At 47.5% G+C, this 18,269-nt stretch overlaps 1 protein-coding gene across 15 annotated transcripts in view; it reads right to left on the bottom strand.

Annotated features, from left to right (window-relative positions):
• Positions 1-18,269, bottom strand: part of CAMK1D (calcium/calmodulin dependent protein kinase ID) — a 498,666-nt gene that overhangs the window by 50,132 nt on the left and 430,265 nt on the right. For all 15 annotated transcript variants that reach the window (XM_005564630.4, XM_005564633.5, XM_005564632.5 and 12 more), the window contains one exon: positions 16,628-16,754. In XM_005564630.4, the coding sequence (XP_005564687.1) occupies positions 16,628-16,754 (127 nt within the window). The remainder of the gene's footprint in view (positions 1-16,627; positions 16,755-18,269) is intronic.

The following is an 18,269-nucleotide window of genomic DNA, read 5'->3' as shown; positions in this document are numbered from 1 at the left end:
AGAAAGAATAAAGAACATGGTTTTCTTCTAGAAATCCACACATCAAGGGAAACTGGCACAGGACACATTTCACCCTCAATCTGGCAAATCTGTCAACATACTGGGCCATTGTGCAAGGCATGTACAGGCTGGGAAAGCAAGGGGCTAATTTTTATGCTTGGAGGTTCCTTGAGATGTTTAGATTCTTCTTCTTCTTCTTCTTCTTTTTTTTCTTTGAGAAGGAATCCATTCTGTCACCCAGGCTGGAGTGCAATGGCACGATCTCAACTCACTGCAACCTCGCCTCCCAGGTCCCAGCAATTCTCCTGCCTCAGTCCCCCGAGCAGCTGGGATTACAGATGTGTGCCACCATGCCTGACTACTTTTTGTATTTTTAGTAGAGAAGGGGTTTCGTCATGTTGGCCAAGCTGGTCTCTAACTCCTGACCTCAGGTGATCCACCTGCCTTGGCCTCCCAAAGTGCTGGGATTACAGACATGAGCCACCGTGCCCGGCCGAGATGTTTAGATTCTTGAAGCCACAGACTAACTACACTTAAAACATTTTTAGAACATGAGACTGCTTAAATGGTAAAGTTTATGACATAAAGCATATGGTTAAGAAAAGATTCCTGGGCCACATGTAGTGGCTCATGTCTATAATCCAGCATTTTGGGAGGCTAAGGCAGGAGGATCACTTGAACCCAGAGTTGGAGGCTGCAGTGAGCTATGACTGCACCATTGCACTCCAGCCTGGGTAACAGAGTGAGATCCTGCCTCTAAAATAAATAAATAAATAAATAAATAAATAAATAAATAAATAAGATTTCTGCTTTGGATAACACCAAGGTTGTTATGGGGGAAAAGTTCTAAATTATAAACAAGTAAATATCAGGATGACAAAACTGGTGATGGAAATATACATATTTGTGTCAAGAATTTGAACAAGAATGTACATTTCTTGCACTTTTTGGTGTTGTGTCTTATCTGTGTTATATCGACCAACAAAATACAAATATTTTTTAGCCAATGAGAGGTGGGTAAACTATTTGTCTTCTGGTGACCGTCTTAATTGTGCTTGGAAACAAACCCAGGGGGTGAAGATAGAAGTGTCATGTCACCCAGCAAACAAAACAAAGCAAACTGATTTGGAAATAACATTTACACCGACATGAAATATTTTTAAAATTGCAAAATGGCACACACACCCATAGCCTAAATTCTAATTTCACTTGTGATTGCTGGAATCAAGGGTCCTTTGAAACATTGTTTGAAAAAGCCCACCAAGATCACTTCAAATAGCTATTTTTCATCTCACAGAAATTCATGGAAAAGATAACATTCTCGGGCAATTTTCAAAACCCTCCTGACAATTTGATATGGTGGCTAAACTGTGGAGATCCAAGAGGATGTTTTCTCTCCTGCTCGCCTCCTGCGATCGGCAGTCGGCTGTACTGTTTCACCAACCTGCTGAATTCACCTGGCCTTTCTGGCATAGCCCCCCACCCACCCATTTTCCTATTTCAGCTGTGGTGAGGCACATAGCCCTGAGAGAGTCCACTTCTCACTCTGATCTTTTCCGACGCCAGTTTTCCTGCCTGAGAATCAGCCGAACCGTCCAGTATTATGTTACCAGACTTAACGCCGTGTGGCAGGAACTCTGTTGTAATTCCAAAAAATCACAGCGTCCAACTTACAAACTTGCAGAAGACCAACGAGCTTCCACACCCATGAGGTGCTGAGCACAGTCCCTCTGGGGCCTCGGAAAGTGATGAGGGCTCTGAACTATGCAGCCACAGTTCCATCTCCTGGCCCAAGCTGCCTGGAGATACCCGACAGCTTCTAGTCAAGGAAAAATAGTATTCTCTTCTAATCATAAGCCCAGAACTCAAGTGTGATGGGGGAACCTGATAACGACTCCTTGCTGCTCCCACGCCTCCTGCAAGAGGGATGCTTTGAGTTCTTGCTTATTTGGAGCTACTGACAAAGACAGGCAGTCACTGAAAGGCTCCATGGCTTGTGTAAGATGGTCCCCAGCCTCCATAAAAAGCAGGAAAGGGCCTATTCTCCTGGCCCAGCCATGACAGAAGGGACATCCTCTCAAATGACAAGGCAAAGTCCCTGGGGGCTCTGTCAGTGGCTGTAGGGAAACCCACTCCCCAGGAGGTATTGAAAGGGACCTACACAAGCCAGTCGGCAGGTCCAGCCTTCAGGACATCACTTAGGCTTGCCCAAAGCTAGCATTTTGGAGCTGCAGAGAGTGGGGTTAGCGTGGGGGCGGCTGTACTCAGTTGACACACATTGGGCACAACGGGTGGGTTCCCAGGTGCATTACCACAATCCTGTAACACAATGGCCTCCTGTGACTCCCTCTGTACCTCCAGTGTCCCTTTACAGATGCATAAATCCCACTGTCAAATCAGACTTCACGCTGCTGAGGGCAGGCCAGAGCTCTCATCTCTGTACGTCCTGATTGGTCGGCACTTGTTGATTCAACTGAACCCAAGCTAGTTGCCACACACGATTATTTCTGCGGAAAAATGTCTTCCAAATTCCACACAACCGGGCTACAAGTCAACTTTGCTGCCTGAAATATTTTTGGTGAGTAGGTACAAGAAAAAATAACACAGGATGGGCGGGGGCAGGGAACAAATGAATTTGGGAATGGAAGCTACTGCCAATTGGCAAGTACCTGTATTAGGTAAAAGCACGAGCAGTTGCCAAATACCTTTCCACGAACACATGATTTCATACAGGACCTTTGAGGAGAAAGGAGGCAGAATTCACCCTAACTCTCAGTGTGTGAATGTGTTTGTACCTCACATTACTCTCCCTTTAAGACCTTTTCTCTGCCAGGCGCTGTGGCTCACACCTGTAATTCCAGCACTTTGGGAGGCCGAGGAGGGTGAATCACCTGAGGTCAGGAGTTCGAGACCAGCCTGACCAACATGGTGAAATACTGTCTCTACTAAAAATACAAAAATTAGCTGGACGTGGTGGAGGGCGCCTGTAATTCCAGCTACTCTGGAGGCTGAGGCAAGAGAATTGCTTGAACCTGGGAGGTGGAGGTTGCAGTGAGCCAAGACTGCCATTGCACTGCAGCCTGGGCAACAAGAGTGAAACTCCGTCTCAAAAAAAAAAAAAAAACAAACAAAAAAAACTTTTCCCCAAGGAAGTTCGGGACTGCCCCGTTTAGGGGTAAAGGGCAGAAAGAAATACTTTGTTACACGATCTCTCAGAACCTCCTCCTGGTCAGATCTTGGGTGCTATTAACTCAGCTTTCTTTGCTATTCCTGACAAGAGTATCCCATCGGCTTATTAAGTTTATACCAGTAAATAAAAGTCAAGCTCCATGTAAACCACTCAGCCTCACTAGAGTGTCCCAGGAGCCATCAGAGACCTCCGTGGACAGATGTGGTCCTTCGCAGAGACCACGATTAACTCATGCTCTTTATAAAACTAGGTTGAGAATTCAAAATAATTGGATTTACTACCGTGAGATTCACCACCAGCCCACTTATGGAAAATTCCGCTTTGCGGGAAACGTCTTCTATAAACCAAGCTACTTCATATTGATTTAGAGCAAGTATTCCTGGCAAACGGAAAGACTCGGGAGACTTCAAAAAAAACAAAAAAAGAGTTTTAGAAACCTTTCATCTTGTTTTAAAAACAATTAAACTGCCCATTTTCCTTACCAAAGAAGAGAGAAGAACAAGGCGTAACCAAGTGGACTGAAAACTAAGACAGCAGCTGTCTTGTGGGTGTGGGGTTCGCGGTAATCAATCTTCATGCTCTTCTGAAATAGAGAAGAATTTTCCCCTTCCCAAGCCCCGAGGATGTGCCAAGAAGCAGTTTCTGCCGAGAGGGTGGAGGAAACGGTGAAGGCCTCACCCTCCCAGGACACCCACGTTCAGGGTGCTTTGTTCACATCCATGGATGTCTGTGTGGCCTCTCCTCTCTGTCCTTCACACACGACCCCTCCAGTGGGCAGAGGATGGTGACACATCAGGAGGGAGCAGCCTGTGGGGGACAGGGGCACTCCTCGATGCCAGAAGTTAAAAGCCAACAGTCCAGAACCAGGCTGGGCGCACGGTGGCTCACGCCTGCAATCCCAGCACTTCGGGAGGCTGAGGTGGGCGGATCATTTGAGGTCAGGAGTTCGAGACCAGCCTGGCCAACATGGTGAAACCCCGTCTCTACTAAAAATACAAAAATTAGGCAGGCGTGGTGGTGCATACCTGTAGTCCCAGCTACTTGGGAGGCTGAGGCAGGATAATTGCTTAGACTGAGGAGGTGGAGGCTGCAGTGAGCCAAGATTGTGCTGCTGCACCCTAGCCTGTGCGACAGAGCAAGACTCTGTCTCAACAAAAAAAACAAACAAAACAAAACAAAAACAAAAAAACAAAAACAAAAACAAAAACCAAAAAAACTGAAAATACTGAATTTACTCTAAATACAAGTCTGTTATCTCAGATCCAGCATGGAATCAGAGAACAGGATTATAGACTCGGCTCTGTGCCATGGTAAACTACAGGATTCATTATCTCACCTATGCCTCAGTTTCCTGTCTTGATGGGCACCTGCCACTCTGTCCTAGAGTTATGCCTGCAAGGAAATGAACTGGAGCTCAACTTGGAAGAGTTGCATGTGGCCCCTTATTGTAAAACAACGCCAGGAGGTATCTGTGTCCACGGCTAGATGCTCAGATCACAGCTGGTCTTCCGGTCTTTGAGGAACTTCCACTAGGAAGTGGGAAGACGCGATGCTCCCCTGCTGGTGGGGGAGGGAACACCAGCTACTAAATCAAATTGCCATCGAGTTTCTAAGAGTTTGTGATACTGCGCATCAGAGAAGAGGTGAGAAGATTTCTTTCAAACAGTGAGAGAGAAAGATGACATTTCTACCCAGCAGTGGCCTTTTCAGAGATGCTAAATGGAACTTAAAGATCAGGAAAAATAAAATTAAGCTTCGTGCTGTTAGAACCCCAGACATACACTTCAGGGGAGAATTTGGCCTCAGTAAGAATGACATCAAGACAAGGAGGTAATACTGAATGTGCTTGGTCAGGTTGGCTTCCTGTCAGTAGTGGAATTTGCAGCAGCAGGGGTATTAAAAAAGAAAAAATTAGACGATGAGGGACTTTTACCAGGAGCATCTTAATAAACAGCTGTTGCTTCACCCGGGTTTCTAGTATTGCAATCAGATTGTTGGCAGGTAAAAATCAGGCTGAAACACAGGATCGTTCTCTGCCTAAAGTTTGTTTTCTGCCCAAAGTCACGGAAGATGAGCAGAAGGCTTTTGGGACAGCTCCGATCTTTCTGTTGGTATAGCCTCCTCCACTAGTCTCTATTATCCTTCACCTAGAGCTGTCATTCATGAGGAATGTATTGCCTCTAGCAATAGATCAGGATGGCAAAAAAATAAGTAAATAAATTAATTAATTAAAATCATCTCACCAGGCCAGGTATGGTGGCTCATGCCTGTAATCCCAGCACTTTGGGAAGCCGAGGCCGGCAGATCACCTGAGGTCAGGAGTTTGAGACCAGCCTGGCCAACATGGTGAAACCCTGTCTCTACTAAAAATGTAAAAGCCAGGTGCAGTCGTGCATGCCTGTAATCCCAGGTTCTCGGGAGGATGAGGCAGGAGAATCGCTTGAACCTGGGAGACAGAGGTTGCAGTGAGCTGAGATCGTGCTACTGCATGCCAGCCTGGGCAACACAGCAAGACTCCGTTTCAAAAAAAAAAAAAAAAAAGTATCGCCAAAAAGCAGCTTACCCTGATTTTTCCAGTAGCCTCGAGTTTCACCACAGGCATGAGAAGTCCCCATGAAAGCACCGTACTGGTGTGTAATTACCATTCTCATCTGAACAGGGACTGCTGTTCAGATGCTCCCAAAGCCAATCATGGAGGAGTGAGGCTAAGGAACGGGGAGGGAGTAGAAGCTGGGGCTGCTGGGCGTTTGAAATGTGGGAGGGCCTTGAAACTCCGCAGGATGGAGGAAGTCAACTGTGCCAAGGAAGGCACTTCAAAGCAAAGTGGCCACAAATGGCACTGCTGTGTGGCCCTCTAGGGTCTCCCACGGGGGCCTACCTGGTGTGTGATCACGGCATGATGCCTACTCTGTACTGAAGTCAAGCCTTTCTTGTGAAACCTGATTAAGAAGACTGCTAGAGCCATTCTAGGGTTTTGGTTTTTAATCAAGACAAAGAAAAAAATGGAGCTACACAATGCTGCCATCCCCCTCTTTCCCACCACGACAAAACGTGACCTCCATCCCACATCAAGTATCTAAAGAAGCAATTCCAGATGGAAGACAAGTGCCTTAAAAACACTGTGTTCAGAGTGACTGTGGGGCTGCCATGTGTGGGATGGGGCTCCTCAAAGCTGGGCTGGGTTTACGTTGCCCACATGCAATGAGTCAGATCCATGAAGAGCAGCGGGTCCTACAAGTCTCCCCACTTAGGGGGCCCTGTCCTCTCCGACACAGGGGGTCTGGCTGCAACCCACGGTGTGATAAAATGTTCACTGTGGGCTGTCACCGAGTAGCTGTTGAGAAAGAGAGAAAATTCTCATCTGGATGTTCCGCCTACTCATCTGTGCCCTGTATGACAATTTCTCAGTTACATAAAACCCTGTTTCGACACTAACAGTCGGAGAGGATGGGAACAATGATGTAATGCTTATAGTCACGGACCAAAATATGGTATTTAAGTGAGAAACAAATAAAAATTAAGCTCTCTTGGGGAGCAGCCACATAGAGGAGTGGAGATGAAAGGACTGGGAACAGAGGCGCTGCGGGGAAAGACGAAAAGAATCGAGACCACTCAGAAGACAGAGGTGGGGAGGTCGGTCGGCTGAATCCTTCTTCTTGGCTATTGGGAGTGAAGATGGGAAAAACGATGGCCAGTATCCTTGACACGTAGATATTTACATACTTAAAGGATACCAAATCACAAGCCTACAAAAACGTACAATGTTCAAACCAGAAAAAAAAAACACAGGAGATGTTTAGCCCAGCACATTTATTTTATATACAAGAAACTGAGAATCCCCAAGTTTAAGTGAAAGGCACAGGCCTCCTTCATATCTAACCAATGGCAGACAAAGGAAGACGCTTACATTCAAGTCCTCTGCTGTGACTGCCACCAACTATAGGCTGGGTGGCTTTGAGGACAGAGGTCCTCGCCCCAACACTGTGCTGGCTGGAACCCGTGGTTTCCAAGAGCTCATCATAATCCCCAGCCCCATATCAACTTCTAGAAGTGCAGTGATCCCCGAATTAACACCAATCCTCTAACTCAGTGAAAAAATACATCGAGAATGTTGACCAACTGTTCTCCATCTCTTTTTAGAGAAGAACAAGACAAAACACGTTTAAACTATTTTAGGCAAGTTAAGACCAAGCTAGACCAAAGATGTCTATCGTGGCCTTGCAGCCAACACTGCAACTAAGTTCCAGAAGGAAATGAATGATTTCTTCCCCGACAGCCTCAGGAACATAACAGTCAGCCACCATCTAAAGCATCAAGGTGCAGTTCTGCTTCTAGACAGAACGATGGACCAGCTGTAAATGTTCCTTCTTATTTCTGAGTGACATCCGTAATGGAATAGTGTGGCTGTGGTTGTGCGCTCCACATAAAATATTGCTAGGTGGTGAACTGTCACTGAATAAGGCTCCAAAAAAAAAAAAAAAATCTCAACTAGGCACAGTGGCTAATATCTGTAATCTCAGCACTTTGGGAGGATGAGGCTGGAGGATCACTTGAGCCCAGGAGTTCAAGACCAGCCTGAGCAACAAAGTGAGACCCTGTCTCTACAAAAACAATTTTAAATTAGCCAGGTGTGGTGGTGTGCACCTGTAGTCCCAGCTCTGCAGGAGGCTGAGGTGGGAGGATCACCTGAGCCTGGGGGATCGAGGCTGTAGTGGGCTATGATCATGCCACTACACTCCAGCCTGGGGGACACAGCGAGACCCTGTCTCTTAAAAAAAAAGAAAAGATAAAGATGGAAAACAGGCCGTCATCCACCAAATAGAAGTTTATCATCTGTCTCGTCAATTATGTGATTGATATGGATGTTTTCTGTCACTTACTACTGATGTTCGGTGATTCAGGTATTTTAATTAACGCAGCTGAGCAGGCAATACACATAATTTTACTAACTTCCTCAGCTCTGACTTTTATTGCCGAGACCAAGGGGAATGTTATACTTGACTTAATTAAGTGGACTCCCAATCCCGGTCAATACCATACTGACAGCCACCACGGGCTCCCAAGGAGCCACTTTCTATCAGATGGGCCCATCGTTTCTCCTCAATCATCACCGAGTACAATTCCACCAGCCCTCTCTCCAAGCCCAGTGAGTCTGTTCATTTCTCCCAGATCCTCCAAGAAGGAGCCCGTGACTCTGGGCCTCTGCTCCCCCTGCCTGCTCTGCACCTGTGACTCTCCTTACTTTTGCTCAAGTCCTACCCTTCCTTCAAATCCACGTCCTCCCGGAGTTTTCCCCTGGTCATTGCAACCCTTAATGATCCCTCTCATTCCTGTATTTTTTAGAGATGGGGTCCCACTCTGTTGCCCAGGCTGGAGTGCAGTGGTGTGCTCATAGTTTGCCATGGCCTCAGAGTCCTGGGCTCAAGGGATCCCCCTGCGTCAGCCTCCTGAATAGCTGGGACTACAAGTGTGTGCCACCACACCCAGCTACTATTTTTTTTAAAAGAGATAGGGGTCTTACTATGTTGCCCAGGCTGGTCTTAAACTCCTGGACTCAATTGACCACACCCAGCTACTATTTTTTAAAAGAGATAGGGGTCTTACTATGTTGCCCAGGCTGGTCTTAAACTCCTGGACTCAATTGATCCTCTCACCCTGGCCTCCCAAGGAGCTGGGATTATAGGCATGAGCCAATGTGCCCAGCTTTCATACCTGTATTTTAATGTTGCTTCTGAAATACACTGCCTCACATGAATCTGTATGGCCCATCTGCCACAATCTACTGGAGAACCTGTGGGTGTTGGCAGAGCCAGCCCTATGAGCTGCCCACAACCCAGTGATATGGATGGGGGTGCCCACCATCTCCCGCTATCAGTTAAGTGATGCGCTGCCTCCACAGGCCACGGTCCTTGCGAAGGGTATGTACGGTCCAGGCAGCCGCCACATGTAAAAGGGTGAAGCTCAAAGTGCTTAGTCCTCCTGCCTCCTCCTAAGGCACCTTGTGCATTGGGATACTTGGGGAAAAAGCACCATTTTCGGTTTCATTGTTAGAGAGCTCATTTAAATTGAAGTAATAGCTTCATGTTGGCAGAATTAACTATTCAGCTGAATAGTCACTTAGATAATAATAAAACGGTGATTCACAAATTGAAACCAACACTTCTACCTATCAAAAGTCTGAACTCAAGCTATAAACCTATAGATTGCCCTGGGGGGCATGGAAGATTTTCCTCATCCGTATTCACATATTTCTTTCAAAATACAAAGACACCATGCTAGGCTGGGAGCAGACAGCAACCCCTGGCTTGGGCCCAGGGGATAGTGTGGTCCCTGAATCAGAAGTGGCAGCTCTCTCTCCCTCCTTCCTCACAGCTGCCAAATGGGGCTGGGCTCTGCTCTGTTCAAATGGAAAACTTTCCAGCAGGGATGAAGCTGCAGTTTCTTTGCTCAAGATTCAAAATGGTGCCCCAAGAGCCTCGCAGGGAGAAGCCATGGCTGGTGAAGGAGGTGGGTGGTTGGGGTGAGCCCCATAGTGGACACCATGCTGGTGCACTTACCAAGACCCGTTTTGCCTTCTTCCTGCCATTCCTCCGACCACAGTGCTACCACACTTAATTAATAGTTCAGCCAGGGTCAGGAATGGTGGCTCATGCCTGTAATCCCAGCACTTTGGGAGGCCGAGGTGGGTGGATCACCTGAGGTTGGGAGTTCGAGACCAGCCTGACCAATATGGGAGAAAACCTATCTCTAATAAAAATACAAAATTGGCCAGGCGTGGTGGCACATGCCTGTAATCCCAGCTACTTGGGAGGCTGAGGCACGACAATTGCTTGAACCCGGGAGGCAGAGGTCGCAGTGAGCTGAGATCATGCCATTGCACTCCAGCCTGGGCAATGAGAGCAAGACTCCATCTCAAAAAAAAAAAAAAAATTCAACCAAATCCTCATCTTACTTGACTCAGTAGCAGCAACTGACATGTGATACTTTCTGCATGGAGCACTTTCTCCATGTGGTAACGGGGAGCACGCCACTCTCTGCCAGCGCTCTTTCTACTTCACCCACTGCCCCTTCCCTGTTTTGGTCTCTTCTGTGGGCTCTAGCTTGTCCTCCTGACCTCTCCACCCTGACGTCCCCAGGACTCGGCTCCGGGACCTTTCCTCTCCTTCATTGCCTATCCTGGTTCACGGCTTTAAAACGCAGCCATAAATTAACATCTCCCAAATCTAGTTGATCCTCATTACTCAAGGATTCTGTATCTGCAAATGTGCCTACTGGCTAAAAGTTATTCGCAACCCCCAAATCAATACTTTGTGGTCATTTGTGGACATGCGTAGAGTGACCAAAGACTTGAGTTGCCCGATGGCAAGTTTCAAGCTGAGGCGGAATGAGGCGGTGCTCTTCCTTCATGTTTCAGCTCCGACTGTAAACAACGGTCTTTTCTCACCCTCTATCTGGTGTCATGTTTTTCACATTTTTGGGTTTTACTGGAGATCTCCCTGTTTACAACAGCCCCAAGCATAGTGCTGAAGTCTGTCTAGCTTTCCTAACAGCAAAGAGGCTGCGACGTGCCTTTCAGAGAAAATCGGTGGGTTAGAGAAGCTTCCTTCAGGCGGGAGTTACGGTGCTGTGGGCTGCAAACCAAAGTTAATGATTCAACAATACATATTCAATAAGGTGTCTTTAAACAGAAACACACACTCTGAAAATGTTGTACTGATCGGTTCATGAAAATGTGACCAGAGGCTCACAGGAACCCAGCCTGTGTTTCCCTTAGGAGCAATGGTTCAGTATTGGTTAATTCAGTGCTTCCAGCTATTTTCTATAATAGAACATGACGACTGTGAACAGCGAGAATCGACTGCGCATAGTTCCAGGGTCACGTTCCAACTGCCCTCTTGGCCTAGTCAACTTTAACAAACTGAAACCAAGCTCCTCCTAAGGCATCTGCAATCTATTCATCCCCCAGGCTCTTCCACCTCCAGTAAAGACGACTGCACCCTCCTGGGGCACTCAGGCCCACAAACCTCTGAATTATCCATGCCTTCTCTCTTTCTCTCAAACCCTACTTTCAACCTTTCAGAAAACCTTGAGGACAGCGCCTTTGAAATATACCTGACATCTGATAGCTTCTTGTCACTTCTGCTGCAACCAATCTGGACTAAACCCTTGCTGATCGATGCCTGAGGCTTCTCACGGTCTCACCTGATCAATGCCAGAGTCTTCCCACGGCCTCCTTCCTCCACCCCACCCCCGCCATCTATCCTGATCCCAGCTTGTGTCCTAGAGCAGCAATCGCCAACCTTTTTGGCACAAAGGACCAGTTTTATGGAAGACAATTGTTTCATGGATATGGGACTGGGGATGGTTTCGGGATGAAACTGTTCCACCTCAGATCATCAGGCATTAGAGCTCTCAAAACGAGTGCGCAACCTAGATCCCTTGCAGGCCCAGCTGACAATAGGGTTCGAGCTCCTACGAGAAGCTACTGCCGCTGATCTGATAGGAGGTGGAGCTCAGGCAGAATGCTCGCCAGCCAGACTCTCACTTCCTGCTGTGCAGCTCGGCTCCTAACAGGCCCTGAATCAGTATCGGTCCAAGGCCCGGGGGTTAGGAACCCCTGTCCTAGAGGGATCCTGTTAAAAACAGTGTGTCACTGCCTTAGCACAGAAGCCTCTGGACGGCATCCTATCACCAAGTAAAAGCTAAGGTCTATACAACGATTTCCAAGTCCTGGTCCACATACCCCTGCTCAGGACTTCTCCGACTGCCTCTCCTACTCCTCTCCTTCCTGCTCCCTCTGCTCCCTGCCGCTTGCCCACATTCTCCTGCCTTCAGGCCTCCGCACTGCGCCTGGAATGCCCTCCAGATACTTGTACGGTCAGTTCTCTCGCTCCTATCAAATCTTTACCCACGGCCACCCTCTTAGTGAGGGCCTGCCTGCACACTGTAGTTAAAATTGCCACCACCCTCTGAACACACGCACTTCTTATCATCTTTTCTGCTTCACTTTTCTCCATAGTACTAAGGCCACCTAACACATGAATGAACTTAGCTATCAATATTTGCTTTATATCCCGTGTCTCTCCCACTCAGATGTAAGTGCCACTAGGGAGGGAATTTTTATCTTTGTTTCTTCTATTTCTATTGAGGTACCCACCCAGTGCCCAGAACAGAAGGTAGACAATAAATAAATAATTCTTGAAGGGCTGAATGATGTAGCCCTGAGCATACATTAAGCTGACCTGAGCATACATTAAGCTGACCTGTTTGCTTTCTCTCTCACAATACTGCTGAATGTTTTGAGGTCAGAGTTTGTACCTTATTCACATTTGTATTCTCTCTCTCTCTCTCTTTTTCTTTGAGATGGAGTCTCGCTCTGTTGCCCACACTGGAGTGCAATGGCGCAATCTCAGCTCACTGCAACCTCTGCCTCCCAGGTTTAAGCGATTCTCCTGCCTCAGCCTCCTGAGTAGCTGGGATTACAGGTGCCCGCCACCTTGCCTGGCTAATTTTTTGTATTTTTAGTAGAGACGGGGTTTCACCATATTGGCCAGGCTGGTCTGGAACTCCTGACCTCAGGTGATCAGCCTGCCGTGGCCTCCCAAGGAGCTGGGATTACAGGCCTGAGCCACCGCGCCCAGCCCATATTTGTATTCTCAGACCAAACACTGTACACTTGGCCCTCGTATCCATGGATTCAAAATGTGTGGATCCACAGATCAAAAATATTTGAAAAAATAATAAAGGTAATACAAATGAAAACAATACGTATCTGCATCAGGTATTATAAGTAATCTCGCGATGACAGTACAGAGGCCACGCCTAGGTTATATGCCAACACTATGCCATTTCATATGAGGAACTCGACCATCTGAGGATGCTGGTATCTGCAGGGCGTGGAGTATCTTGGAACCCAGCCCCCGTGGATACCAAGGGATGACTGCACACAGTACACAGCAGGAACTCAATAAATGCATACTGAGTGAATGGCACAGGAAGAGAGAAAGAAAACATGGCTAAGATTCATGAGCTGTGTGTTTTTACTAAATGCAGTAGTGTCTGCACAAAGATTTAATGAGACTCACAGTGAAATGAGAGACACAGATTGATACGAACCCTAATGCGAATGTGATCTTTTCTATGACGAGAAAAGGGTCATAGAAAGAACCAGGATGTCAAAAGACAGAACAAGGTGATATGAAAGCAGTCAAAGGAGGTAACATTTAAATTGGGATTTGGCAGCTGAATAGGAGCTTGCCACACAGACAAGGGAGGAAACAGCCCAAGTTCAGCTGGTAACTGCCTAAGGGATGTCCTCTAGACACAAGCTCTTCAAAGCAGCCCCTTCCCTCCTCTGAAGTTGTGTCCCCTCCACAAGACTCACTCCAGAGGCGCTCTCTTGGTGGAGTTTCAGTGCTCAGTCAACACAAACCAACAGAAGAGCGCCACTGCTACAGTCCTCCTCTCCCCCAGCCTCCTCCAGGACAACCTGGTATCTCACAACATCAATAGCCAATGGCTCCCACTGGCTGTCATTTAGAGTAGCAAGAGCAACAGACTCTTCTCAACACCATTCCTGACTCATCAGCGCCAGACACAGCAATCAACAGACCGAGACCCCGCAGACGGCAGCCACTTAGAAACCAGAAAAACTGCCATTCCGTGGGCTTTGCCAAAACACAGAGAAGTAAAACTCAATTTAGAAAGTGCTGGAGTTTTCCAGCCAAACATGAGAAGCACGTGATGCATACGTAGCTAGGGGCCTTCACTGGTTGTCAGAGCATTTAAATCACAGCCTAAGAGTCAACTTCCTGAACGGAACAGCTGGGCAGGTCACAGTAACAGCACCTTCTCACCAGGGGAGACAGCTGAAAAGAGGACCAGCACCAAGACCTAACAGACCTTTTCATTTTCTAATGTCTGGGATTCCGGGTAGTTGGAACAGGCTCCCCCACTCAGCTTGTCTCGCCTCATGGATTCACGGCTTCCCTGATGGCTCAGACTGAGCTGGAGAAATTCCATGCGTATTCCACACACACTCTTTCCTCCCGCTACCACCCCAGGCACATGTCCCCCCGCCAGGGACCAGGCTATTCCTGCAACCATTATCACACTATCCTAAAAGAGACGATTGCTGACCATGCTGTTAATCTCTATCAAAGCCTGCACTGGCTTTCGTTTGTTTGTTTGTTTTTTGAGACAGGGTCTCGCTCTGTCACCCAGGCTGGAGTGCAGTGGCACAATCTCAGCCCCACTGCAACTTCCGCCCCCCAGGTTCAAGCAATTCTCTTGCCTCAGCCTCCCAGGTAGCTGGGACTACAGGCGTGCGCCATCACGCACGGCTAATTTTTGTATTTTTAGTAGAGATGGAGTTTTGCCATGTTGGCCAGACTGATCTTGAATTCCTGGACTCAACTGACCCACCCGCCTTGGCCTCCCAAAGTGCTGGGATTACAGGTGTTAGCCACTGTACCCGGCCATGCACTGGACCTTTCAAAAACGAGCAGAGCAGCCTCTTCTGTGCCTTCTGCATACACACGATCCAGGGAATTGAGCCCCCCTGCGACAGTATCCACACAGCTCCTCCCCAGCCACATTTCCACCACCTGCATCTCCCTGCTTCTAAACCCTGCTGCTTTTTTCCCTTCCCCTTATTTTGTTCTCTAGCCGGCTTAGCCTGCTCGTGTCTTTCCTCCTCTGAGTTACTCTGAAAATGAACAGCTATGACACTCGAGCTTCACATGGCTCTGTAATTATATGCAAGAACTTGAAAAGCCACAAAGTGGTCCCAAGGTCATCTGGAGTTTCCCACAATGCCCCTTGTAACCCCTTTAGTTTCAGGCCAACTCTCCTCGGCCTGCCTGGGAAGGTTCTGTGGATGTCCCCAAAGACCCACAGGGATGATGCTGGTCACATAACATACCTCCTCTCTCAGGTGGGTTCACCAGCTGTTCTCACAAAGAAAGGTCACCACACTTTGCATGACAAGAACTTAGCTTCAGTCGGGCGCGGTGGCTCATGCCTGTAATCCTAGCACTTTGGGAGGCTGAGGCGGGCGGATCACCTGAGGTCCAGGAGTTTGAGACCAGCCTGGCCAACATGGCAAAACCCTGTCTCTACTAAAAATACAAAAATTAGCCGGACATGGTGGCAGGTGCCTGTAATCCCAGCTACTCGGGAGGCTGAGGCAGGAGACTCACTTGAACCCAGGAAGCGGAGGTTGCAGTGAGTTGACATTGCGCCAATGCACTCCAACCTTGCGACAGAGCTAGATTCAGTACCCTACCACACCCCGCCTCAAAAAAAAAAAAAAAAAAAAAAAAAATTCAGCCTCAGACTCCATTTTCCATAACTCTTTTCCAACCTCATCTTTTTTCTTGCTCTCAGACGTCCCTAGCTTGTACCCTCTCCCAGCCTTTGGGCTTTCACACAAACTGGTTACTCTTCCTGGGATGCTATCCTGTAACTCCCACATGGCTGGCTTCTTCTTGCCACTGAGACCAAGGCCCAAGTCTCCTCCCTGTCCTCTCAGCCCAGTCCTGATTCCTTGTCACTCCTTGGCAGGCCCCCAGGTTTAGTTTCTTCATAGCACTTATGATCTGAAATGGCCCTGTTTGCTTATTTGTTCCAACTAAAACGTAAGCTCCATGAGGGCAGGCACCATGTCTGTGTCATTCATTGCCTTAACCCCGGTGCCTGGTACAGCATCAGGTACATAGTAGCAACTTTACATATATTTGCTGAATGAATGAATGAATGAATGAATGAATACACTGATGTCGGTGAAGGTCGCAGAACAGTCACAAGTATTCTAATGGCGTTTCTCCAGGACCCCAGAAGTCAAAAGATGAACATCAGAATCCAAGTGTTCAGATCTGTCAGTAGTCTTCTCTGTATTTTGGATGTTTAGTACAAAGAACTGGGGGTTGGGATTTAGGGAAAAACTTGAACGCCTAGCATCACAGTACAGATCAGGGTTGACTGATAGATGAGAGTGACTTGGTCAAGGTCTGAACCAGGTTCCTCCATCAATGTTCCTATCTCAGCAATTGGAATGTTTTCTTTTGTGTGCAACTTACTGTTATCTCAGTGTCTCACTGTAAATCACTCAGAAACAGATGCATGCAGGATCTCTGGAAATGGAATCTGGGATTCATCCAAATTAACTACCAGCCTCCCATCAGGCCCACAACCAAATCAAATGTGATTTCTACCCAACTGAGCAAAAGTTTTCAGGGGAAGTCACTTCCCTGCTATGAATTACTCATTCCAGTGTTCCTCAATCTTTTTATTCTTTCCCCCAAGGGAAGTGAAGGCAGCTGTGATTACATGCCAAGCTCATATGCTTCAGACAACTGATGAGTTGACACATGGTGACACCACACATGAGAACATCACACACACATGGGCACATGTGTGCACACGCACTGTCCTTACCAACATAGCCTGGAGTTCCACAGGCAGTGGACATCACGTCTCCTTTGCCCTCCATTTTTGACAATCCAAAGTCACTGATCATGATTTTGGACTCCTCATCTTGACTGTAGTATAAGAGATTTTCAGGCTACAACGAAAATAAGAAAAAAACATTACAAACTACATGTAAAGCTGGGTTAATTGTGGAAGACCCATTCAACTGCAAAAGCTATTCGCAACGTCAGGATGTCCTTGACCTTCGGACATAGTAGATGCATCAGCTAAAGCAGCAGACAATAGAAACAGTGCAGAGAGCCCGGCACAGTGGCTGGCACAGACAGGCTTTCAATCTACGTTAGTCTCTGTCCTTTACTCATATTTTGTCTACTTTAAAAAAGCTCACCATATTCTGAGACAATCGAGAAAGCTGACTGCTGTGCAGACTTGTGGATTCAGGGCTGGGGTTAGGGAAGGGAGATTCCAGGAAATGAAATCACTCTTGCAGGTGCCTCTCTGCTCCTTTTTATAGAGTGATTTTTCTTGAGTCCAAGGGTCTCTGTTTCTGCCCTCAGTAACATGCCCTGGTGCTCTGCAGTTCTGGGAGATGTACTGCACTGCGCCCTTCACGAAGGCCAGCTGAGCCCTGCTCGTTCCTCTGCCAGGGAAGCAGAGGGATGCCATCCTGGAATAAATGAATCTGGAATTGAAGATGTAGCACTCTCCAGTCGTGTACCCTTAAGGGGTTCGCACTTCTGTTCGCCTTTCTGTGAAGCATGCGTTGATTTCATCCTTTGTCTGCTCCTCTGAACAGTGCTCGGGCAGCAGGAATGCACAGCAAAGGCCTTCTTCCATTTCTTATGGCCCCCGTGTTCCCGTCTTCACTCCAGTTCTGCAACATACAGGAGGGGCTGAGAGTGGCAGTCCTGGGGTTGGCATGGGAGCCAATGAAGTATCATTTGCATAGTGTTTTATGCAGAACTCGGGAATCTCATTGTTCCTAGCAAGGAAGGGAGGTGGGGCTTATGGAGGCTGAGAAGCTACAGCCTGGGAGCTTGTCCCTGCACTGCTGGGTGGACCTTGAACACAGAGAGGAGCCTGCATTTTTTTTTTTTTTTTTCCTCAAGAGTTGCTGGACTTGATGACTCCTAGATTCATCATCACGGTGACGATTTATCACTGGGGGACACAATGTCAAGGACTGTCATTTCTGCTGCTGTCCGGGAAAGTCCACCCTTCAGGATAATCCTCACCCAGTGAATGAGGAATCGTTTCCGTCATTTACACCAAACCTTAAACGGAGCGCAGCATGAAGAATCTGACGTGGGAAAGGCATTTCCCCACAGCACTTCCCATCCAGCTCTCCTCCCCAGTCCCAGGGGCGAGCCACATTCTCTCTCTCAGGGGTTTGTGGTGAATCTTGGGTTCCTAAGGGTTGGACTTTAGAAACTATTCTTATGTAGAGTGTGAAAGGAAAATAAATCTCAGGACCCCAAAATCACTAAGCCAGAGGGAAAAGTCAAGCTGGGAACTACGCAAACCTGCCTCCCATTTTATTTCTAAATAACGAAACTACAAAGATAAAATGCCACATTCCTCCCTCACGATTCGCCGATAAGGAAATTCCTTGTGGGCAAAAGACAGACGAAACTCAAAGTATGGCCAG

The sequence above is a fragment of the Macaca fascicularis genome, chromosome 9, assembly GCF_037993035.2.
Source record: "Macaca fascicularis isolate 582-1 chromosome 9, T2T-MFA8v1.1".
Lineage (NCBI taxonomy): Eukaryota > Metazoa > Chordata > Mammalia > Primates > Cercopithecidae > Macaca > Macaca fascicularis.
This window is presented reverse-complemented; position numbering and strand designations above follow the sequence as displayed.